The sequence below is a fragment of the Diabrotica undecimpunctata genome, chromosome 6 (assembly GCF_040954645.1).
Source record: "Diabrotica undecimpunctata isolate CICGRU chromosome 6, icDiaUnde3, whole genome shotgun sequence".
Lineage (NCBI taxonomy): Eukaryota > Metazoa > Arthropoda > Insecta > Coleoptera > Chrysomelidae > Diabrotica > Diabrotica undecimpunctata.
Genome location: NC_092808.1, coordinates 6,484,966 through 6,512,004, shown reverse-complemented (window position 1 = coordinate 6,512,004; position 27,039 = coordinate 6,484,966). Strand labels below are relative to the sequence as shown.

The 27,039-nt window shown below is 33.1% G+C and overlaps 1 protein-coding gene across 1 annotated transcript; it reads right to left on the bottom strand.

Annotated features, from left to right (window-relative positions):
• Positions 1-555: 555 nt before the first annotated feature.
• LOC140443052 (phospholipase B1, membrane-associated-like) lies at positions 556-26,212 on the bottom strand. Its single transcript, XM_072534098.1, has 7 exons — positions 26,051-26,212; positions 16,298-16,526; positions 15,481-15,700; positions 13,759-13,985; positions 7,761-7,923; positions 4,163-4,471; positions 556-759 (listed from the first exon to the last, which is right to left on the bottom strand). The coding sequence occupies exons 2-7, from the start codon at positions 16,499-16,501 to the stop codon at positions 626-628; spliced, it is 1,257 nt and encodes a 418-aa protein (XP_072390199.1). The 5' UTR covers positions 16,502-16,526; positions 26,051-26,212; the 3' UTR covers positions 556-625.
• Between the last annotated feature and the right edge of the window lie 827 nt (positions 26,213-27,039).

Genomic DNA, 27,039 nt, shown 5'->3' with positions numbered 1-27,039 from the left:
TGGTATCCAATCTGCGCCTGTAAAGTCTGGATCTATTCTTTTTATTAAAAGTTTTTCTAGTAATTTGGAGATTGTTGATAATAGACTGATAGGTCGATAGGATGAGACTTCACTTGGATCCTTTCCTGGTTTTGGGAATAATAGTATTTCTGCAATTTTTAGATTGTTAGGCCAATAATTACATCTTAATATTGCGTTAAATATATATGTAAGGATTACTATACCCTTTTTTGGTAATTCTTTTAGCATTTTTGATGTTATTAGGTCAATTCCTGGTGACTTTTTGATATTCAGTCTTAAGATTTCTTCTTTAAGTTCTTTGGGTGTTGTTAATTTTATTGGATGTATTACCAAGATGTATTACTAAACTTCAACCATTGTTACTAATATTATAAATAGTAGTAAACAGTAAATGCATGCCGCAAAAGACAGATGTCTGGCCTTAAGATAATTCGCCAACGCACTATAGGTGCACGGCACTATAAGAAGAAGAAGAAGAAGTAAATAATATAATTTTCTTCATAGCTTGAACCAGTGTTCTAAAAAGAAACACAATTAATAGATTAATTATTTTTAATAATAATTAAGTTTATGTACATATTATCACTTTCTTCTTTAAATATTCTTATTTGCTGTTTGTTCTTGTATAAATATAAGGATGTTCATCTGATGGACAATGAAATACTGAGTATTCTTTCCTTCCAGCGTTAGTTTTCTTTCCATACGGTTCCAAAAGGGAATTCCATAGGTCGTTTGCAACTAAAACATATGCAACAAAAGTTTAATAAAAATTGCCCTAGTATTATATTATATTAGTAAATGCAATGGTCATCGTCTTTGATAGCCTGATCCAGTATAGAGATTTTACCACAAATACTGGATTCCAGAAAATAAGTCATAAAATATCCTTTCAACCAACTATCATATCCACTGCAAAATACAATTATTAATGCATATCATATCAATATTTTGGAGCGACATTAACGCCCGAGTTCATAATGACAACCCAAAGTAGGTACAGAGGTAGATAGAACTCATGTTTATTTTAGACTAAATTTCATAACTGTATCTTTTGTCATTTCAAACCTTTCAAAGAAACATACATCACATTGGTTTAAATAATTAATTCTATTCCTCTCAACTTTTGGGTGGCGTAATCCGAACTTGAAGAAATATTTAGCATTTTTTTAAATTTGAAACAAACTTGAACCAACATGATTATTATTAAAATGTACACTTTAAAGTAAACTTTATATTATTGAAAGTTACACTTTAAAGTGAACTTTAATTTAATGTTCACATCAAACTTATTACGAAATCGGGCGTAAGAATGCAAAATTTGTGTTATGCTACTTACTTCTGCTTTATTATGATAAAACTCCACTTTTCTCGTTACAATAATTTGTGCTTAGAAGTTGGGAACCGATAGAACTTGGATTTACTATTTTTCATAATTTATATCACAGCATTTGTGAAATTCCATTTTGTTCAATAACTACTTATGAAATATGCTAACAAAGTTGCACGATTTTAGTAATAAACTTTTTGTATCTTGCCACCTCGTACAAAGTACCCCAGCATCCAAAACTTAACAATCAGACTAACTTCTTGACATCTTTTTCACTTTAAATTTTGGTGTATTCATTCAATAATTTTACAGATGTGAAAAATCTATCGAAACAGGGGCATACACCAAAAGAAAATATTGTACTAGCTAGTTTATTCACCACACGTTTACCTAAAGTACCAGCCACAGCTTCAACCTCTTTACCAGAGTAAGTATTAAGGTCATATATGTATCTGGTAAAAGAGTCAGACCTTTCCACATTTTTATTCCTCTTTTATTAGTTTTAGTGGAATATACTGTTTTAGGGAAGACATTTCCTTGAATTTGGTCATCAACAGACTAATGAGAACTCTCTGCTCTGGCTTTTCCAAACCACTTCATCCAAGTAATATGTCTTAGGTGAATTATTATGCTTTTTAGCATAATTATAGTACATTTAGTATATTTTTGATAACAAATAGCAACATCGGTGACGTGCTATAGCCTTTTTCTGGGTTGCCAAGGAATTCGTGATTTGATCAATAGTCTTTCTTGCTCGGTAATTTGTTGTAGCACATAATCATGTTTCAACAAAGAACGATCATTATTGCGTATTGATCAGTTTCTTAATTTTTTTTTAGTATTTTGGTATTGTACAAATCTTAGATTAGAACAGAGAACGATGTGTATAAATAGAAACCTCGGAAACAACTTTATAAACACATCCAACTCACTCGAACCTTATTCAAAATCTAAAGTGACTACTTCTTGCCTTTGTTTTGGAATATCATGTTTCAGTTTGAACTTCGCTTATGGTTGTTTCCACATTACGAGACCAGACTGGTCGCCATCAATATCTGACTTCTCCTCTTCTTCTTCAGAAACTATCCTTTCAAGATCTCTTTTAAAACCTTTCTCTTCCGAAGAATGTTCTTGTAAATCTGAACCTTCATTAGACTCTGACTGGGTACTTTTTTTAAGCCCTTCTCTCTATTCGGATTGGCGAATATAGGCCTCTCTTAATTCCCGCCATTCATCTCCGTTGTTTGTAAGCCGTTTCCAAATTGGTCCTGCAGTTCTTTTAATATCGTCGCTTCAGCGCATTTGCGGTCTTCCTCGTGGTCTTTTGGCTTTATATGGCCGCCAATTCCAGATTTCTTTATGCCATCGGAAATCCTTAAGGCGTTCGTTATGTCCAGCCCATTTCCATTTCAGTTTCTTTTACTTTTGTTCTATTATGAATGTCTTCATTCGTTTTATGGTCTTTGAGTGAGATACCCAGCATCTATCGTTCCATAGCTCTATGAGTTTTCTGCCATACCATTTTTACACGTCTGCTTATTTCGGTAGTCTGATTATATTTGCTTACATTGACATCTTGACCCAGATATGTATATTCATCTACGTGTTCTATCTCTGTCCCTTGGGTGTTGCTCCTCAATCATCGTATTAGTGCATTCCATGTGTCAGCTATTAGTACTACATCATCTGCGTATCTAAGATGGTTCAAGTATCTTCCGTTAATAAGGATTTTCTTATTTTCCCAGTCTATTAACTTAAAGATATCTTCTAGGGCAGCTGTAAATAATTTTGGAGATATAGTGTCTCCTTGTTTTACGCCTCGGTTGATTTTTACTGGTCTTGTTTCGATTCCATTACCCAATGTCACTATCATTTCAGCTTGTTCGTAAATATTATGTATTAATATTCTGTACCTGGAGTCGATTCGGTTGTTGATAAATGCTTCTTCTATTGCTCACAGTTCTACGCTATCAAAAGCTTTTTCATAATCTATAAAAGCCAGACACAATGGGAGATTGTATTCGTTAGTCTTTTCTATTAGGATTTTCAAAGTATATAGATGGTCACAGCTGCTGTACCCTTTTCTAAATCCGGCTTATTCTACTATTTGTAATAATCTTTGTAAAGGTTTTGTAAAGTTGTGAAAGAAGTGAAATTGATCGATAATTTTTAATTTTCCAAGTCTGTAATGTCTTCCTTTTTGTGTATTAGTATTGTTTTAGCTGTAAAAGTATTTCATTGTTCGGGTATGTTGCCTTCGAATAGACATTTATTATTTCGGGCATCACTTCTCAGTTTACATTTGTTATCTGCCTTTTCAAGTTTTGCTTTGAGGAGTTTGAGGACTGGGTATATATACGTCAAAATCTGAGCCAGGAAAAAGTTCTTCTGATTCTGAACAGAATGTCTAATAAAACAAACTCACTAAGAGTAAACGTGATTCTATGAGAAAAATTAAACTATTGAAAATGTCAAAAAAATATTGTTTATTTATTTTATTAGTTTATGGGTAGGTACGTTTTATGTTATAATTCTTTTGCAATAAAAGATTTTTAAACATAATACTTGGTTTCATTAAAATCGTTTGTTAACAAAATCTAACAGCGCGACCAATGGCATAAGTCTAAGTGGTTAAATAAATTTTTTTTTAAGTCAGTCAGTCAAAAATATTATATTTGCAAGCATATTCTATCAGCCTCATGAAAGTTTCTTTTCTGTTTACGCAGATGACCAGCCACTTCTCGCTTGTCTACTGTATGTATATCATAATTTATTTAATTCTTTTAGAAACTAAAGTAAAAAAGTACTACTTACATCTAGCTTGTCCCCTTTCAGAAAAATGAAAAACATCTGGAGCTAGATACCCATAATCCTCAGAACCATCTTCCTTAGTAGGTAACGTATAATTGCTAGTATAGTTATGTAATATCACAGTAAATTCGTCCGAATCGAATTCCGGCATGTTACTGACTTCCCGGTCAATCTGTTGCCATCCCTCCATGATGCGAGTCAACTCTTTCCTTCTGCTTCTGAATTGTAAGCCCGCAATACACGGACAAAATAGATTATGAGCTAAATATTGATTTTTTGGTGGATTTTTAAGATCAGCAAGAATGTCTAGTTCTAAAAATTACGTAAATTTAATTAAAATACATAGAAAGTTAACACAACTTAAGTTAACTAAGTTAATTAAGTTTATCATTTAGTCAGCGATATTTGAATATTTGTAAAAATCCACTTACAAAACGATTTAAAAAACCTTTAATTTACATATAAAATGTTAATTTAAATTAATTACTGACTGACTTTTTGCATGATTAATAATATTAACGAAACAGATTAACAGTAGGAAAAAGGAAAAATGATGCGCTAACACATTTTTTTTTGTCTAGAGTAACTCGTATTCAGGGTAATACTAAACCTAAATTAACTTTAAACAGCTTTAAACATATATGAATCTGTTTCCAACATGTTCAAAGCTTTTCAAGGTCTCTTAAAAACGGTTCTATAGTTGACCGGACCTCTTTTACAATTTATGTATATTATTGGAAAGAATGCATAAATGACATGGAACTCAATGATGATGATAATGCTAAAAGCTGTTTTAAACATTTTCTTGTCGTTTGCAAAGCTTATAGAAGATCATTCATTACCTTCAAATTTTTTTAATAAATATTTCACTACTATTTTAAGGATCATAAATCTAATAAAACAACCGTTGTTTTAGGTTGAGTGATTCAATGGCCAATAATAACTGTTGCTCCTATAATGTATTATTATTGTGTATAAAAACAAACCATTAACCATACGTTTTTGGATTAAAAATGGTACGTTAAATGTGTTGTACAGTTCAACTACCTTGACTTTATCATAATAAACAATGGGGGGTGTGAAGATAAAATAGGTCTGTCAATGACCAATGGCAACAACGGTAAAAAGTACAAAAATTTGGAAGGACATTGACTTCACTAAAGACAGAATAATATGGAAAGTTGGACTATACAGGGTAAATGAGTTCTCCTTCTGTCCCTCTTCTTTATTTATGTCTTTTTTTATCATTTCTATGCATAATCGTAAATCCACATCATCATTTTGGTTCCAGGGAAATTATTCTTCTGTGAGACAAGTTTTAAATGGAATGAAATACAAATATAAAGGTCTTTTGTATAAATATTTTTGTATTTTGTTTATTCTTCAGAAATAAGATGTGTATTTATAAAAAAATTAAGGACACACCTACCACCACAATATATGAAGGTGTATGTTCTTTACATCTCATATACCTATGATATTTCGAAAATTGACATTAAAGAAGGGAACCCAAACTATACGATACTACTTAAGAGATGAAGCAAACTTAACGAGAAATTGGAGAGAACCGAAGCACAAAAGATCTTTTTGAATCAATGCAGGAAGACAAAGAGATACCAACGTTTTATAAGTGATCGCACCGACCACCTCATGCAGTCAACTATGGGTTCCTTGTCCAATAAATTGACAAGAAGAGCTGATTTTATCAACATGCAGGTGAGAGCACGATTGTTGAACTTCCACATTTCGTCTGTACATTCTGGTATAGCATTCGTTCATCGACAAATGTCAAACATATTCATCCAACTTGAATATCTCATTCCCTCAACTATTGTGGATCAGTGTGAAGCTTCTCTAATCAAAAAATACACATTCTTTCTACATTAATCTCTATCTCCAAAACAAATTAAACAAGCTAAGGACCACTCCGTTTAATCTCTTACAAAAAATCTCACAGACATCTAAATACCCAACAACGTCCTCTCGGACTTCTTTCTCTCGGACCAAAGTTCGGATTACAACCCTCATTCAAGGATTACTCTGTACGTAATTTCGTAGCCGACATAGAAAACATACTGTCTCACTCTAGATTTATTTCTGATAATGCAATTTCTTTTTTTAATTAGATGGTTGTAAAATTCTGGTGGATAATAATTTTTTTCTAAGAAATCTTTAACTTTTTTCAGCTTTCCGGTAGTTCAGTAAGACTTACAGTCAGTAAGAAAAAAGTTAAAGATATCTAAGAAAAAAATAATTATCCACCAAAATTTTACAACCATCTAATTAAAAAAAGAAGACTCATTATCAGAAATCAATCTAATTCTGATACCGATCCAAAACAAACCCAAATCATATCTAGCAATAATAATAGTAATGTCACTAAATAAAACAAACACTAGATATATATATATATATATATATATATATATATATATATATATATATATATATATATATATATATCAATATGACATCAATATTGTACATAAATCGTCAAAAATATACGGAAAACATTTTTTCAAAAATTCAACCCAATGTTAGTAAAGAAAGATCATCAGTTGAATGTTATTTATAAAATAAATTATAAAGACTGCAATTCAACATATATTGGACAAACACACCAATATCTACATAAAAGAGTTATTGCACATAAACATAGTATACAAACCAACAAATTAGACACTATAGCCTTTGTTAGACAAGCATTCTCTAGAAAATAGCAACTTTTTTATTTTGAAAATGTACAGATTTTGGAAAAAGACCAAAACTAGGACCCTTCATGCATATTGGAGATGATTCACATAAAAAAAGATCAAAACTCTATCAATAAATATCAAAAATGCCAAATAGCCAAAGTTTAAGCAATAATACGCCTTCTCTTCAACATTTCCGTGGTCTTCCTCATTTTCTCCTTCCTTTTGGAAACCATTCTGATACTTTCTTTGGGATTCTGTGATTAGATATTCTTTGTACATGTCGTGTGTATAATTGAAGCTTTTGCAGAAAAGACTTAAAAGATTTAAAATTTAGATGGAAGAAAACGAAAGATAAATAAAATTGATTAATTGAACAAAATGCCATTCGAACAGTACGTCTTAAGTATTTAGACAGTATTAATTATAACAGAAGTGAAGTAAAACCAATGGTACTTATATGTTGATGAAACCTACTGCCATTGAAGACTGTCCTCTACATGCTGGTCAGATGATAGTGGTGAAAGTGGTAGTTGATAAATTGTTTCGTCAAAATAAAGTAGTTTGGTTATAAACACGGTGCTGGACAAATCGGTGGTGGTAAATTGTTTAAAAACATGTCAAAAGGAAATAGTTTGGTTATCAAACACGGTATTGGGCAAATGGGTTTTATACCAAATGTCCTTTTGATTTTTGCATCAGGTGCCAAGACAATATATTATCGTGATGACATGAATGGAGAAAATTACGAAAAATGATTGAAAGATCAGTGATAATTTCCAATTTGCCTGTAGGATCTAATATTATCACTGACAACACTCCTTAACATAATCTACAAATTAATAAAGCATTTACAACAGATATTCTATGCAACAACAATAAAAATAAAGCAGATATACAAAACTTACTTAAAGGAGGAACTAAGTTAACAATTGTTCTAGGTAGATTATCTCGTAGATATCTCAACATTTCTGTAACGTCACTTCTATGGTACTTAAGGATATCGTTGGGATTCTTGTAATAGCAGTTTTCTGAACAAAAGTCGTTATGCCCAGCCATTATGGTTATCATCTTAAAATGCAAAACACAATATTTAGAAAATATAATTATACTAAATTAGAAATATTTATAAAGTAGATGTTAAGTGAATAAAGTTAATTAAATAATAGTATCAAAAATTAAAACACACATTAAAACACAGTATCCAAGATTCAAGAATGCAGCTTTTTTTGAGAGGTACAGATATTCATCATCATCATTTTCGTTGTCTTTTTGCCTGTTCCTACGCAGGATAGGTTTCTATAATTACATTTTTCCATAAGTTCAATCAATCCTATTTACTCACATGTCCTGCTTAAGCACATTCCCAGTTCTTCCTCTCTTACTACTCCCAGAAACGTGCAAATCAGCAATAATTCATATTGGCTGATTATAGTCTCGTTGAATCTGACGTTAAATATGGCCGAACCATCTTAAACTATGCTGTCTCATTTTGGATCAATTGGAGCCAACCTTAAACTTTCCTTAATATACTCATTATTAACGTTATACTGTTTTTGTCACTCACTTTAAGATATTTAAGAAAGAAAAATTTATCAGAAACAAGTTATAAATCAGAAGCCTATGTCAAACCAATATTTATTGAAAATAAATAAACATTAGTTGAATTGAAGGGTATAGATGCAAAAGTCACATTCTTCACTTTTTAAAATTTTAGAGGTAATGAGAAAAACGTCTAGAAACAATATTATGAAGTCAGCTATAACGAATTTTTTGTTTACGTGTAGAAAGTAACTTAATAATCGATTTTATAAAGATATGGTGGGGAATAGACCGCTAAATACAAAAAAAATTACTTATTAATTTGGACAATGTTACATTTGGTACCAAAAGTTAGAGAATGAGGTCCAGTGTCTCACCCAGGGGGAGTTTTGGGGGTTAAACCCTCCCCCCCCCCCCAGAGCACAATTTCGACACTGTTACTCACAAATTTTAAGGCTTCAAAATGGAGGTAGCAATCCCTCCCCTCCCACAGGAAAATTCTAGGTGCGCTATTGGTGGGGTCTGTACTGTAACAAGGAGGAAACAGTTAGTTTTGAAACCAACCAAGCTTAATGGGAATGTTCAGATAAAAAAGTTCCATAATATTTTACGAATATAATTTAGGTATAAAAAAATTCAGTTTTTTTTTGAAAAACTTGTTTTATTTTGCTCAAATTTTACTTTAAATTATAAAACTTGCTAATAAAAAAATTTAATTTGGAAAACAGGTATCTCATTAACAGCAACGCATACTTCATCTTCTTCAGTTGCAACTCCTTCTTCCGGATCGTCTAATACATGCTTGTAAAAATATATTTCTTCTTCTTTTGGGGTTTGGCTATACAATTACCTTTAGCAATAGACTCGGGTGCCAAGCTACGCAAAAGTTTGTCCTCGTTTAGTGATTCTTCGTGCAGTATCCGCAACTTCACTTCTCCATTTATAAGTTTTCTCACCTTGAACCAAAACACAGGTGACGTTTTGTAGCTTTTTTCGGATAAAGTAAAGTCGTTTACATGACTGTATGTCAAAATGCAAAGAACCAGGAGCTTTTATGACTTCCTTTTTTACCGATTTCCAGTTTGCAACTGTTACGTCATCTCCAAGCTTTTTAACAATAGCAAACCTGTCTATTTTTTGAATATATTCCTCAGAGCTAACAATTATCTTGCGCGCTTTTTGATTTCCTTCATAATATTTCAAAAAACGCGATCTGAACCGTTTCCAAACTCGTTCTCAGTCCATACGTAGGAAGTTATGTTTTCCTTAGTAAGTTTGGATTTCGAAGACCATTTTACAACACAACAATTATTAAAGTATAACTGTCGACTATAATAAGTGGATTGATCTGGAAGTTTCGGTAGCGCCTGATTTTTTTGACAATTAAAGCTTAAAATCTACAAGTCATCTTTGGCCTCCTTAAGGTCATAATATGCTGTATATTTTAACTTATGTACTCGTTTCCTTATTACGAGAGTAGTTTTTTGCTGTACATCTTTGCATACTTTTATTTGCTCGGTAAGTGACAAGCAAGTTAAACAAACATCCACCCGGGGGCTACCAAATTATGAGTTATATTCTGTGTTAAAATTTATCTAAAATATTGCTCTTTTACTTCAACAGTTTTGTCTTGAATAGTTACAGTCGCCAAAGTTTACGTACATTAAGTTCATCGAGCAAAAAGACAAAAGAGGGAATCTAATCGTTATGAAAAGGCGACCAAAAAAGTGGCCTCTGATGGCGGACATATCCGGAAATGCGAATGCGCCAAATTTAAATTTTCCGACACTTATTAACAGTAGCTATAAAATAGTTTTCAGAATGTGTCTTAGACGAGAAAATTTTAATTAAATATTAACGATAACAGTCTAAAATGTGAAACAATTGTTAAAAAACTTCAATATAAATAAGATTTCATGTGACAGTTGGGACAAATAATAACATAACCCAACTAAATTTGATTTCTTAAACAAGGAAAGACTCTCTTTCCTTGTTTAATTTGGCCTCTCAAGATGACACTTCCTGTCTAACAATATTTTTGCCCCCACTACCTTTACATTCCCTCTTTTGTCTTTTTGCTCGATGATTAAGTTCAACTGAGAGATACTTTTGAGCCATCTTATAGGTACAATAATGTGTTTCGCAACTGTTTAAGCTATTCAAAAAACGCATAACACTAGCTTTTTTAGCTGTAAACTCATGAGAAGTTCTGTCCCCTTCTCTTTTCTCTTTTGGCATTTCACCAGTAGTGAAGTATCTTTGGGCTAAGCGATTCACCCTAAACCTGGATACATTTAAGGTTTTCAAAAATGTAGTATAGCAAACTGGGACATTTTTCTTTTCATTGTTTCTTGGAAGGACATGGAGAACATGCCTTGTTTGGATTTGCTGCATAGTCAAATGTTTTATGATAAATATCTTGCGAGATATTATCTTGTGTTGCATAAAACTTTGAGTGAAAGCGTCTAATATCCTGAGCTGATATTGTTCTGCATAATAGTGGGCCACTATGGTGGTTGCAAGTTCGGAAAGCCTTTTGTCGTATATCTAAAAAAAACGAAAGATAAACATAGGTTAGATTGGCTATCGTTTATTTTTTATCTGAACATTTAAGTTGAGCAAGACATCTTAAATTTAACAATGCAGAGTTAAGATTAAAGTTAGGTTAAATACCTGCGTTTCTTTACCTTACTTCTCTTCCATTTTTCCGGTGCCGTCACTCGTTTTCTAGCAGTTTAACCAATACTTTTGTTTACTTACATCCATTATTTTTGTATTTCATTATTTTAAATATCGAGAAAAAAATCGACAATAAGTGGCACGTGACCGTAAGCCTCCGAAGAATATTAGTTTTATGATAACAACGCGATTTTTATATTAATTTGTACAAGAGATTGTTAATTCTGCTCTCTCAAACTTCGAAAGATTGTGTATTTTAATGTGGAGAATACGAACCAACTAAAAACGCATTTTTGACAAAGAGTGGAAAATGTGACTTTTCCATCTATACCCTTCAATTAAAAATAAACATTTTAGGATTACAATTTTATTTCTAATGCAACTTATTTTCTACATGTTAGGCAATTATCAATACACTTTATTAGGATTTAAATTTATTCGATAGTTGTTTTATATCTTTTAAAATTGTTGCATCATTTTTACTAATTAGTACATAGGATAAAATATCAGTCTTCCTCCGTCACTAGTTCAAGTTGAACGAATTGGAGCTCTTCATTTTGAAGCTTTGTAGACGACTTCGTCCAAAGCCAACCTTTTTCAAACTTTCTACATTAAAAGTTCAGTCCTTGATCTTTCAAATGCAGCCTATTAGGTGTATTTATTGTCACAAACAAACCAGCTATGATTTAAAGAGACTTATTTCTAAGAACAAAAATATGAGATGAAAGCTCAAGTCCAGTAGGTAATTTCAAAATGCGCAAATCCATCAACTAATTGATATACCGTTGCGTTTCGGGATATACAGACTTGACGAACATCTGAACTTACTGACAAAAAAAATTAAATTTCACAATTTATTAAAAAAAAATTGTTTAAACAATTGTTGACCATCATTTTCTCTTGGCAATAAAATATGCACTTTTGTTATAAGGGGACTATTTTAAGAAATATTCTGCAAAAAAATTTAATCAGAATATTATTTCTAGCCAGTGCTCTTCTACCCTACTCGGACTAATTGAAATTTGTGTTCGAAGGAATTAAATTTAGTTTTTTCTACTATTTGTTTGTTAGTATCCAACCGTATCCACACTTTATCATTTTTGCTTTCTTTTAACAAGTGATTTTGCTGATTTTACTTAAAAATTTGTGTATGTTCACCAGACATTTTTAAAACTACATTTTGCTACTTGCTCCTCTAATAATTTTTGATACTAATTATAATTTGTTACCGTTGAATTTCTTGTGTTTGTACATCGTTTATTATTATTATTTTTGCGTGTTTCGCAAGGTTCTACATACCAAGGTAGCCCATTAAGTACTTTACCTTTACAAAAACGAAAATTTTCGAAAAGTGGTCATTTATTTCTCAACATAGTCTTCTTTTATATCGATACACTGACCAGCAATTCTGCAACTTCTTTATTCCGTTTGAAAAATGCGTTTTCTCGATTTCTGCAAAATAGGCATTCGTAGGGGTAATAACATTCATATACTCTCTGCCTCATTCAATACTTTCTGCCCAGCGAGTGACTTTTTTATGGCTGGAAACAAAAAAAACCACATGGGACCAAATCTTGAGAATAGGTGGATGGCACAGCAGGTCGTACCCCAATTGGACCAATTAAGCCGGGACAATGGCGAATGTGTAGGTGCGTTGTCATGTTGGACGAGCACTTCTTTCTTCACTAAATGGGGCCTAGTTTTTAGCAATTCGACATCAAATTGGCCCAATAATTCGGCATAAAAGACTCGTGTGACAGTTTTACCCTTTTCTAGGTAGTCGATATAGACCACGCCTTGTGAATCTCAGAAAACGATGTGAATCACCATTGCGACCGATAAAATAGTCTTTTTGGGCACTTTTGTCGGATGCAGTTAACTTCATAGACTATTTCTAGGTGTCTGGTGTGTACGAGTGGGTCCATTTTTCGTAAATGGGTCACGAACCATGGCCAAACATTGCTTTGAAGTAGTTTTAAAGTTACGCTTGTTGTCAGGAGTGATCAAATGTGGCACTCATCGCTTTGACAACTTTCTTATGCCCAAAATTACATACAAGATCTAGCACACGCGGTTCTTTATGATGCATACTGTTTTAGCTATCTTGTGTATGTTCAATCAGCGGTCTGCCCCAAAATCATCGATTCTTGTCACGTCATATTTTCCGTGGTAGTCGTTTTCGGGGCACCTGAGCGAGGTTTATTAAAAACCGTCCTGTGACCACGTTGAAACTCATTTTAGATTGTCACCACTCGTTCCATTTTTTTTAAATTGGCGAATCACGCACGGTCAAAACAATATTTTAAGTCCGATTTGGCTGAAATATGGACATTAGCCATTTACGAAAATGTTCTATATTCTAATAACTTTCTTTTGCGATATTGGCGTAATTGGTCGGTGAGGCTTACAAGTACTTACAGGAGTGCTGTCATATCTACCTAAAATCTTACATAAATCTATCTGATATCGTCTTTTATTTTTGCCGTCTGTTTGCTTTGATATAAGAAAAGGCAACCCAAAGAGAAGAACAATGCCTTAAGAGCCAAATTTAAGAAAGTATAATTAAATATTTTGTGTTGTCATTTCTCAAATGTAAGATGATGGTCCACTGTCAAAATAATAGCAGTAGAAGATGGAAATAAAGTCAAAACTAATGATAAAAAATATTATAAATAAACTAGCTACCTTCCAGTGATTTTTTAGATCCGTCCTCTTATCATTCTTAATACGTTTAACCAACTCTTTGGCCATAAATGGTAAGTTTTGTGAAATGGCGCCATTCTCCGCTACGTTGAATTGTGAATCCCACTGAAAACTTTGTGATGTGTTTAAGGAATAACCGAATAGTTTTGGATTGAATTCTTTTAAAATGTTTGCTAATGTAAGGAATCTTTTCCAATCCGCCTCTCCACCTAGAAAATGATAATGACTTAAAGATTAACAAATACAACGAGATATAAGAAATAAGAATATTATATATATATATATATATATGTATATATATATATATATATATATATATATATGTATACATATATGTATATATATATATATATATATATATATATATATATATATATATATATATATATATATATATATATATATTGTCGCATTTAAGATGAAGACAGACCTAGATTTCGGCTATCAAAATAAACACAGATTTAAAGTTTTACACAGTTATATAGGTTGAAGGTTCACATTTTGTAAGATACTCAACTAAATTGTAAATTCGATTCCACAAACAGGGTAAATTTTCGATATTTTGCTCCGCGTTAGAAATATCGAAAAAAGTTATTTACAAATGTTGTTCATTGTTCGCACCAGCTATATAAAACAACAAAAAGTCAGGAGACTCCTTTTCGCAAATCCAAGCTTGCTTCAAGCTATTGGACGATGTTAGAAATAATCTTTTTATCTCGTTTATCCTTAATAAATAATATGTTTTACACTTTTTATGTAGAGAAAAGACGTTAAAATAAAAGTAAAAGAAGGGATAAAGGTTGGATTTGCGGTGCACCTAATTCGCTATCGAAGAAAAGTCTTCTGACTTCTGGTTGCTTCATATAGAGCATATAGTTATGTAACTATAACGGCTAAATTAATTGTATTTTATTTCAGTTTTAACTATCACAAGTGTTCCTCATGAGAATTGAACAATTCACGTATAGAACAATGGTGGAGTTCGAATTGAAAGGAGATAGAATCGTTTAATTTCAGTTCATTGTCTTTTCCCTTCATAAAAAGTGCAAAAGGTAGTGTTTCTCAAGGGTAAACTATAGATGTATTGTTGGAATACAAAGGTTATTCCTAATATCCTCCAATAGCTTCTACTCATCATGGATTTGCAGCTTACCTAATTCGCTACCGAAGAAAAGACTCTTGACTTCTATTTCATGAGATTCCCTTTCTGATTTGGTTTTTTGTATCATATGTGAACTCCATATTTACTAAATTATTTTGGCAGTTGTTGTTTCAGTAATATTTTTTTGAATGTACTTCTTATACTTCAAGTTCCTGTTCTAAGCTTATTTTGACCTATCCAAGGTTTTTCTTTGCTTATTCTTTACCTTTTCCATTGCCTAATCCTTGAGACATTTTGCATTTGGACTTGATTTTTAGCATTTATTTGCGTTTGGTCAATTTCCAGAACTTTCCATATACTGTAATTTTCCTGAACCCAAAATTATTGATGAAGATTCATTCATTCCGTATATATTTTAATTTATGTTTGTTTTGCGTAACCAATTTTTTTTCGCCATATTTTCCAGTTTTACTAGGGGCGCATTTGCCCCGAGTTTTACTGAATTTATGACTTTTACTTGTATTTTATGACGTGGGTGATTATATCATCAACATAAAAATTTTTTAGTTATTCATTCTCCTTTAATAATTTTGTATAATTACCTATCGACCACGATCTTCCTCTCTCCTCCGAGAACAATTCTTGTTGCATAGTTGCAGAAGATATTCCAGTACCGGCACTTAAGCTGTCACCCATAGCAGCTATGATGTCGATATCCCCAGGGCGTACCTGATTAACATTTGTTGGCACAGTGTCACTTCTTATTTTTGTGTGGCTTCGGTCGCACGGAAAATCTGCAAAAGGTGGTTTTTCTGCCAATGTCTAAAAAATAAATTACATAAAATATAACAAATATTAATATGCTGCAAATTTGCATATTCTCTCTAAAAAAGAGAATTCCTGGAAACTCGGTAAAAACGATATAAGAGAAGATAGATATGGTAAAAACTTGGGATTTTCCTGGGTGTCCCACACAGCATCTTACAATAGAATATAATTTTAAGTAATAAAAAAACTGATATGTTTTTGTACACACTTATAACAAATCAAAAGATGGAATAGGGAAGTACTTTTTAACTTTGTAAAAGATTTTAGTTTCTAGGTGAGCGCTTTCGGCTTAGGAAGCCATATTCGGAGCTATGGTCAAATATTTAAGTATCACTACTCGGAGAGATCTTTTGGTAACAAAATTACAGAAAAAGCTGGTTCTATTTATTTTTTCGTTATCATTGAAAAAATATAAAAAGGACTATAAGTTAGACTTCATAAAAACACATTAGAAAATTTGGTTATGGTATGAAAGTTAGAACTCCAAACTTTCCAAATAAAAATACTTTCCTTTTTCCATCTTTTCAAATATTTTAAGTGCAATTTTTTAACAACGGTTTTAAGCGTGGTGATAAAATAAAAAATACTTACATCGCTTTTTATCAGCAGTTTTCTATTTTTCTCAGTTCTTACAGCATGTTGACTCGGAGCTCCTAATCGGATTTTGAGTCTTCGCACTAAATTCTTAAACGCCGGATCTAAAAATGTTCTTTCTTCTCTACTGTATGTAGTAGATATTGATAACAGAAGTATTAACCATAATATTGACCTAAATATGTATATTTTGTTGTTCATATTTCTTAAGAAAATCCAGTAGTTTCTATAAAAGTAGAATTATTTAGTATTATCACAGTCATAATAGCTATAACTGGTTTTGACTGCCCTAAATATCTCTTTAAGAATACACCCGAAAGTACAAAAACCTAAAAATAAATCACTCTTTCTGCTTCAGCCTTATTTTATAAGTCGACTGTTCTATACCAGCCCTAAAATCTTTGAAGAATTTTTTTTTATAAATAATATATACTAAAACTAATACTTAACTCACTTTTCATTATAAGAAATAAATACTTGGTATTTGTATTAGTTTACCAACATTTCTACGTCTGGATATACATATATAGATATACCAGAATATCTACATATAACGCAATACCCAAATAACTACATAGAAATAACGAAACAATATTATCAAAAAGTACAAAAAATAAAGAAATTTTAAAAACACCAAAGTAAAAGAGAGTAGATATAATTGTGATATGCTTGAAAGTGGGCCGCTGAACACAGTCCGGGTTGATCGAGATAGTTCATGCAACCTTTCCTTGTCAATTTTCGCACACCTCGCCTTTTACAAATAGCGCAGATCTTTCTCAATCCAGTCTTTCCTGCTTCTTTTGAGAAATCAAATATAACATGCAAAGTTTTGAAAGTTGATGTTTTCTGCCATTTTTCTATAGCCGGCGCCATACTTCTGCCGGCGCCTGCTATATAGTACCTTCGATTTCAACAGCATTTGATTAATTAAGTGTAAACCAACCTTGCTAGACCACGCCTAAGATTTTCGCAGAGGGCTGCATGTTTCTGTGTCTTGATCCATTGCATTAACTGAACCCATGCTGTGGTCATACAATTCCACGTGCCTTGGCTTATTGTATGCAGTTACCTCCGTTCGGCTCGCCGAGATAAGAATACGGCCGAGGTCAGAAGGACCTGCCTGTACTAAGAGGCGACTAATGGGTAGGAATCGAGAGGTGAAGAGTCGTCGCTTGAGGTGTCGGGTTTGTAGAAACGCACTCGAGGCGCTTAGGCGTCACGGTCACCGGTCTACACTCCTAGTATCCGAGATGAGAGTCTCGTGGGACCATTCTACTCTCATTCCAAGAGAACCAGGCGAGGTTGAACGAGCTGGGCCCGTACACACCTATTTTGGCCTTACTCCACCAATAAGGGTGTCGGTGTCTCGGCACGTACCCGCCTGGAGATTTAAGAGTGGTAGAGGAGAGATCCTCGGCGGCGACCTGTCTACGTGCGAGGTGGAAATTCCTCTGCCTGCGTCACCTGTCCGACCGTTGGAGGGGATTACGGATAGGTGAGGTAATCGCAACACAGGTACTACGCGGGAGGTGGAGCCCCGCGATGCGCATGCATCTCGCCACCATCATCATTTTGGTGTCGGACTCGTAGGGGCAGTGGAGGTGCTAACGGTCGTATGCCGAAAGGCCAGGTAGACCAGGGTCCTGCCAGTTTTTAAAAATTGGAGGGCACAAAGCAACGCTTTGTATGTGGTTACAGTTCATCCAACTAAATATCGCTGTTTGTTACAAAAACCCGCCAAATGTCGGGTTTTTGTAACGCACTAAAAGAAGCATGCCTTTGCGACCAAAACAAGACGTGTACATCCAATTGAACCTCTATTAACTGTTTAGGTACACCTCTATTACTCTAATAGTTCCTGTGAGATATGTGTTAACGGAGGTATAAAAGTTGTCCACAATAATTTCACAGTTCTTATTTAGAAGGTTTTGGGCAAGATGCATGACTATTTTCTTAGAAAAACTAAGCCTGTCTGTTCCGGGTATATGATGTCGTAAATGCCTTCACGAATATACACACAAAAGTTCCATGTACAACCAAGAATTCCGAATCATAAATGTCTTTAACAATATACACACAAAAATTCTATGTATAACCAAGAATTTCGGGCGCGCTAGGACACAGGGCTAAAATTTTTATACCGAAACGACTTGTTTTCGTTTTAATATACCTACTGATGAAAATATACACGATCTTTATACAGTATCAATTCGTCATCTACCGCAACTCCTGGTCATGGATCAAGTAGATTTTGACAATTTTTTCTTAATAGGGTCATAAAAACTTCTAATATGCTAAGAATAGCTTCCCATTTTTTTAATTCATCAGGAGAAAATCTAATAAACTTTAAAATTTGCAAAAATCGATTTCGATCATAACTGTCTTATAAAATCTGGTGGCCACTGAGTAAAATATCTGAACTTCAATAGTCTGAAAACTGTAGACATTTAACCAATCTGGTTAAAAAATAGAGGACTACAAATTTATACATTTCATCTGTTTTGACTGTCTTGTATTGTAGACCAAAAACTTTAAGATTGACCAATTACTTTTAAAATGCTTCTCCGCCCTGTCATTGGTTCATTTACAAACTTTGTTATAAGTTATCATTGAACGGATTCACAACTTTTGACCACCATTAAAAGGAGAAAGACAGCATATTTGGGGCACATACATAAAAATGAGAAGTAGGAGTTGTTGCAGCCGATTATAAAGGGTAAAATCAAAGAAAAAGGGGTCCTGCTAGACGACAAACATCCTGACTAAAAAACATTCGTGACTGGACCAGGTTAAACACAGAGACGCTTGTAAGACAAACGGCAGATAGAGACGAATTTGCAATGGCTTTAGTCAACCTTTAGACCCAATATCATAGATATATGATATTGAAAAAAGCGAGAGTTTTCATTGTATATTTTTTTTGTTATTTTTGCTCTAAGTAGTAATCAAATAAAAGGGCAAAAACCCAAAATAGTTTGAAAATATTTTAAAAAATGAATTTTTGAATTTTTTTTCAGTTTTCTTGCATTACTTGCATCAGTAGTAATGTCATGCCATCACAGGGTTATGGTCCAAGTTAACGTCTGCTCCGGAGTATTCCTTTACGGTTTTACGGAATAAATCATGGCATTTATCAAACATGTTTTTTTTTGAAAATACACCAAAAATTATAAAATAATCTCTTTATTCGACGATATGCCTTCCAGATCAGAAGCAGTTTTCAAAACGAAAACACTTCTGAAAACATCTTGAAATTTCCAATTTTTTTAATAGTGTAATTTAACACGGAAATATGATACTAGTTTATATTATAAAGAGGTAAATATTTCAATCAATAAATAACAGACACCAATAATTATGTATAGTTTTTGTAGCTACATTTTTGTAAAGATTGTGCAAAGTTCAAGACCACTTTTATTCAGAGATACACATGTTTTTATTACCTACTTAAATTTGTTATGTGGCTGTTAACTCATTTAATTATGTTTATATCACTAATGGTTAATCTTTTTAAAATATTTTTGGGGAAATGCCAAGAAAATCGTATAATAAAACTATTAATTTCAATATTAAAAAACTAATATTACTATTAACAGTATGAAACATGAAACATGACTATTGAAATGAAATTAAGAGATATCAAAAAAAGAGTGCGATATTTTAGGCTAGTCAGACTCGTACCACGATTAGCAAAACTTACTAATTATTCAGGCGACAATGAACTGATACAGTAGCGCACCTAGAATTTGCCTCGGGGGGGGGGGGCGGTTAGGTTAGTCACCGAATTTTTTTTTATGATGTTACCTTTATTTTGATTCCTTAAAATGTGTGTACGAGTAACAGTGTCGAAATAGGGTCCTGAGGGGGGGGGTTTAACCCCCAAATCCCCCCTGGGTGCGCCACTGAACTCATAGTGTTGGGATAGTAATAAATAATAGAATTAGCTGATCAGTGATGAATTTTGTCCTTTATTCTGGAGCTCGTTAATTATATTCAGGTGTATGCACCCACAGATAAGGTAGATAAATAAATATAAGAGTTTTATGTACAGTATGGTGCGAATTAATAGAATCGTTGTGACATTTTTTAATATTCACGTTGGCAACACTGTTCATATATTCACAACTGTCCAAGCATTGAAAACATAACCTTACTTTTCTCTGCCTTTTATTTAAGGCTGTTTTAGGACATTTCCTAAAAGTTTATGTTGTTTTGTAATATATTATGTTGTTTTCGGTAGGTAGTGAGTTTGTTTAGTTTAATTCCATCATAGATATTACGCCTAGGAAGCGTGAAAATATTATCACGTTAAGTGAAGACACTTTTATGTCACAAACAGAAATCACAAAAAAGTGTGGAGTGAGTCAGGAGATACTAAACAAGATTTCGAAGCGTAAATGAGAAAATGGATCAATGGATGTGAAAAGGTTAGAAGAATGCGAAATAAAGAGCAAAACAATACCAGTAGATAACATATTTTTACTTCAAAAGAGCAAATTGGACCCAAGAACAAGCCAAAACATGCCAAGAGTTCCAACAAGATCTAGCAGCATCAGGTATAGTGATTCATGACTCAACTGTTCGGAAAATACTTCTGAAGAATGGTAAAAGGGAAATGCGTTCACAGAAAAAATAGTTGTTAACTGAACGAATGAAGAAACAAAGGCTATTGTGGGCCAAAAATACGATAACTAGACTGAAGACGACCGGAGAAAAGTCCTATTTACATATGAAACTCACTTTATAGTTCATGGACAACAATCAAAATTCGTCAGGAACTCTGACAATAAAAACTTTACACCATCTCATATTGATCAATCAGTAAAACATCTAGTAAAAAAAATGTTTTGGGGATGTTTTTCATACATGGGTGTTGGATCTTTAGTACCAATCGAAGGCATAATAAACAACCAAAAATACAAATCTATGATAGAACAGCGTTTGGACACAGAACTCCAAAAATTTTAGCCCCTAGGAGGAGCGATTCTTCAACAGGACTCTGCTTCCTGTCACAAGTCAAAGCAAATAATGAAATTTTTCAAAAAGATTAATGTTTTAGATTGGCCCACCCGATTCGCCTGACGTCAACCCCATTGAAAATTTATTCAGTGTCACTTTACGTCTACTTCCATTTAAGGTCTTGTCAGGCTTGTGACAAAATGTTCTGCTAAAGGAGTGCCGTTCGTTACAGTAGCTATTAATTATGTTCAAAAAATAGGGCTAAATACACATATGTCCAAAAGTTTGGAATATTAGAATGTTTAATCTTTTTATTAATTTTTATATATAAACTCTTCTAAATAGGTAAACATCATTTTGTTTCAATTCTCAACAATACTAAATAAATCTCAAAACCAGATAAACGATATGTTAAAAAATTATTTATTCTCTTGGAGTGAAAAGCTTACAATGTACAACTTACATTTAAAAATAAATTAGTATAAAAAAATTTCAATAAAACTTATAATTAATATTTCCTCCATTGGCCTGTATGCGTGTCTGTAGGCGATTTGGCTTACTGCCGATTAACTGGTCGAGCTGGGCTTGCGGAATTCTCTCCCATTCTTCACGAGCAGTATCTTTTAGTTCTCGAAGTGTAATAGGGGGATTGTTTCGCTTCGTGATGCGTGTTTTGAGAATTTCCCAAGCATGTTCAATAATGTTCATGTTCATTCAGAAAATTTTGTACTGCTGCTGTTCGATGAGGAGGTGCGTTCTCATGCATAAACACAAATTCATCACCTACTGCCCCTCGGAATAGACGTACGACAGGATTTAAAACTTCCTAGATGTACACACCAGTGACTCTTCTCTCCAGAACCAGCAGTGGCGTTTGTGTACCACTCATAATACCACCCCAGACCATAATACTGCCACCTTCAAATGGGACACGCGTTGGGTTGTTTCTACACCGGCGTGTCCTCCTGGGGCCCTCCAAACCAGTGTTCTTCGCGAATCAGATATCAAGTCAATTTTTGACTCATCAGGGAACATCACTTTATTCCATCTAGCACCATAATGCACCATTTCTCTAGCCCATTACAACCTTACTAGTTTGTGTTGGTAGGTTAGTTTAGGAACACGTAGCGGTCTTCTACGATACAAATTTACCGCATTTAGTCTACGTGTTATTGTTTGCCGTGAAATATTCAGTCTTTGAAGCCTAGAAATTTCTTTGGATATACCACTTGTAGATTCCAGACGAATTCTACGAGCTATCAATGTTATTTGCCGGTCTTGTGCTTCTGTTGTACATCGACTTCTACCATTTTTGGGACTATCCTTGACGTCACTTGTATTTTGGATTTTTTTTAATTTACGATACAGTACTCTGATCACCATCAACAATATTTGCGATATAACTTGGACTAAAGCCCCGTTGTAACAAAGTAATTACTTTGGATCTGTCAAAATGAGATATCACGTTTTTAGGCATTTTTAAACCTCTTAATTCAAATTCAAACAAAGACTGAAATAATGTGTAAATACGCTAATTAGTTGAATATGACCAAAACATGATCAAAACCACCATAGGCGTAGATATATTATTTGTACGTATTTCAAACTTTTGGACATGTGTGTAGTATATAATATAAATGAAATCCACCTGAGAACTATTTTCAATGCATTTATCGAGTAAATTAGTAGATTGGTAGAAGTTGAAACACCATGCAGGAAGCCATGCTGACAACTATGAAGCTGATCTTTCAGATTAACTATCTAAAAATCTTCAGTTGCTATCATCAAGTCCTCGTAGACACTTCGTCTCAGGACCAGCAACTTCAAGTGAAGTCGTACGTTGCCATGTTATCAAATCCATTGGTAACTTTAACATCCTAATATATAAGACTAAATAATGTAAACTAAATTTTTTTAACGGATTTTTACCCAGATATTTAGTGGCTCAAAACATGTACACCTAGACACTGATGATGGAATATAGATTCCGAAAACATTTTGTCTTCATGACATAGCCCGATTGGGGTTTTTTAATTTATATACTTTTTGTAAAGGTAACAAATTATTTTTTGTGATACATGGTATACAGCCAGCTACAGAAACTTAGTTTCCTTGTGGAATCCAAAAATCAGTCACTAAAGCCTCAAAAAGTTTAGCAATAGCAGAAAGAAGTGCAATGGAATAATCATTACAAATCAATGATTTATCACTAGATTTGTGTATGAGCTTAACAAAGGCTGTCTTAAATTATGATGAAAAGTGATCCTCAAATGTGGAAAATATATAGTGAACAGGCAAAATAACAATATCTTCAATGTTTTAAAAATAGTATTAGGTGGACATTTAAGTACCAAAAACTTTATTAGCTGTCTTCAAGATAATTCTTATTATTTAATAAAATGTAATAACTAATGTCGCTAATAACCTAGATGGTTTAAGCAACTATTGTTTGTAAATAATAAAAAAAAACCTTTCATAATCTGCAAGTAGAAGATCATATTTTTCTTTATTTCCGGATATGCAATCAAAAGTGTCCAGAGAAATACCAATAATAAGTGCCAGATGATAAGAATCACAACGGGTCAGAACATGTTCTGCAATCTCAACACTATTAAAAAATAGTTACTGAGTGTTAATTCTAACATTATATTATAAATATTCAGTCTTGTGTTTAACTGATAGAATTTGTAAAGATAATAGTAATATAACAATAATATCAGTTGATGGTTTTCCTCCAATAGCGACAAGGCCATTGATCTTGTTGTTCCAGTAAATTCCAGAAACATATAAATATGTAGTTTGTCCTATAACTGCTAAATGTACATAAGAAACTAGCACAACAAGAAGAACCTAGAAATAAATAAAATGAAAATTGTATGAAGAATACAGGAATAAAACTGGCGGAATATCACAGCAGAAACAGGATAAAAACGTAGGAAAAAAATAAATGAATGTGTTGTCATCATCATCATCAACTAGTCTCTAACGTGAACTGCTGAACATAGGCCTCTCGCATGCATTTCCACTTAGTCCGTTTTTGCGCCATCTGAATCCAATTTGTAGTCACTCTTTTTATGTCATCTGTCCATCTCGTTGGGGGTCGACCTCTATTTCTGTTAGCTTGTATTCGGGGCCTCCATTCCAAAATTCTTTTTGTCCACCGGTCATCAACTGATCTTGCTACATGACCTCTCCAGTTCCACTTTAGTGTTGTTATCCTTTCAATAACGTCTGCTACTCTTGATCTTTTGCGTACAGTAGCATTGGGTATTCTATCACGAAGAGAAATCCCTAACATTATTCTCTCCATTGCCCTTTCCGCTACTTGTAGTTTACTCACTGTTGTTCGTGTGAGTGTTAGAGTTTCTGAGCCGTAGGTCATCTAAAAATATCCTTCATCTTTCCAAATGCAGCCCAAGCGAGGTTTATTCTTCTTTTCAGCTCGATTATTTGGTTGTCTCTGACTTATTCTGATCTCATGTCCCAAGTATTTATAGGAGTCAACTGTTGACTGTCAACAGTTGACTCCTTGACTCCTATAAATGAATGTGTGCAATTTCGAAAATAATAATTCTAATAGTCATTAGTAGAATGTACGTAAAGGTCATGGTTACAGAATGGAGAACAAAGAAATCTAAATATTATGTTATGCAGACGACGCCGCATTAATTACCGAGACAGAAGACGAGCTCCAAAGATTAACACACTTCTTCAATACAACAGTCAAGAAATACAATATGATCATATCAGCAGAAAAAACTAAATGTATGACAACATCTAAATACCCACTACGATCTAAAATCGAAATCGATGGAAAAATAATAAAGCAGGAAGCAAGGTTAAGATATCTAGGAATAGATATAATTAGTTACGAAGATGTTGAAGATGAAAGTACGACAACAAAGCTTAAAAGCAAGAAAAGCGGCGCTATCTCTTAATGACACAATGTGGAAGAACAATCACATAAGACAAAAAACAAAACCAAGAATAAATAAAGCAGCAATTAGACCTATATTAACATATCTAAAACGAGACGACAACTAGAAACAACAGAGATGAGAATACTCCGACGAATATCAGGAAAAGTCTGTTGGATAGGGAGAGAACCGAAAACATGAGAAGAGCATGCAATATAGAAGACATAAATGGATGGGTGACAAAACATAAACAGGAGTGGAACGAACACATTAGTAGAATGGCAGAGGATAGGATAGTACGAATAATACGAGATAAGTCACCAAATAGGTGAAGAAGTATTGGCAGACCAAGAAAAAGATGGTGCGATAATTTAAACAATTTGGTAGGCTAATATTGAAGAAGAAATAGGCATTAAAACCTATATACAAGAAGAAAGAAGAAGAAGAAGCAGGAGAAGAAGACATTATTAGAATGACAGAAAATAGAACAGTTAGAATGATCCGAGAGAAGTCGTCAATTAAAAGAAGAATAATTGGTGTATCTACAAACAGATGGAATGACAATTTTCCAGTAGAATAACAGGAAATGTTGAAAACACTGGCAAGTACTAGATAAACCTAGGTGAAGATGACTATGTGAGGACAAATAGGACAGAAAATTTCAAGACAGCTAAGAATATCCTGGTTAAAGAATCTGAGAAAATGTTTAACTTTAACTTTAATATACCTCTTTATAACATAAAAGAAGAAATCTGAAGATGTTTAAGGTGATGCCTTTTGAAAAATATTAATTATTAAGTAAATAGGAAATTCATCTGTTGAAAGATATTAACTTAAATAATTTGCAGCATTATTGCAGAATAAAAGTACTTACTTATTTAATTCTAAAGATTAGACAAGTTTGCTCACAAATACATTTAAGCACCATACATCCAAGATACCAGTAATAAAACGAGTAATTACTTTTAATTTATTTAAACAGTCTAAACAAACACTACCTAAAATATGTTGGGAACTCAGACTGTATCTTTTTATCAAGACAAGTTCATTATTAAATAGGGGATTGTGACAAGGTCAATCGGTAGTGTCCTCTTCCTGGTGAATATGAAGATTTTGTTAATTATGATCAAACTACGTCGTTTTTTTTTTGTTTCGCGAATTAGCTAAAACCTGAAATACTACTTTAAATGGTATATATAATCAGTACATACATATACTTAAGATGAAAAAATGCTATATACACGGAGATACTTTGAAAACTTCCACTGGTTTATTTTATTTAGCGTATGGCTAATCACAGTTAAGTTTTGTTTATATACAAAGAGGACAATACATTACAAGCTAAGATATGGGGCTAAGATTAAATCAAGAAAAGACAAAAATATTAAGATTAGGGAAAAAACCAATGAAAGAAAAAATCAAAATAGGAAGTTCTGAGTTTGAAGAAGTAGAATACTTGAAATACCTAGGAGTTACAATAAGTAAATCCGGAGAAAGGAAATCCGAAATAAAAGAAAAAATATTAGCAGCGAATAAAGCTATTTTGCAAACAAAACATTACTTAAAAGCAAAACACTGACTAAAAAAAGTAAGATGAGCATTTATAACACCATAATTAGGCCAATATTATTATATGCAGGAGAAACAATGACGATGGTTAAAAAAGATGAAGAAGACTTAAGAATAGCAGAGAGAAAGATTATGAGAACCATACTAGGACCAATCAGAACAGAGCAAAATGAATATAGAAGCAGAACAAATGCAGAAATTAAGGAAGAACTTAAGGAAGACATCGTAACTAAAATAAAGCAATGCAGAGTTAGATGGTTAGGTCACATTTGGCGAGCAGGCGATGAGGCAGTG

Bases quoted from the DNA above. Each gene is read 5' to 3' on its own strand.
- LOC140443052 (XM_072534098.1), bottom strand. From the start codon at position 16,501: ATGAACAACAAAATATACATATTTAGGTCAATATTATGGTTAATACTT. The intron at 4,472-7,760 runs GTAAGTTTTGTA...CGTAATTTTTAG, and splicing joins TAACTTAGTTCCTCCTTTAA to AACTAGACATTCTTGCTGAT. The intron at 760-4,162 runs GTAAGTAGTACT...CATATGTTTTAG, and splicing joins TGAAAGGGGACAAGCTAGAT to TTGCAAACGACCTATGGAAT.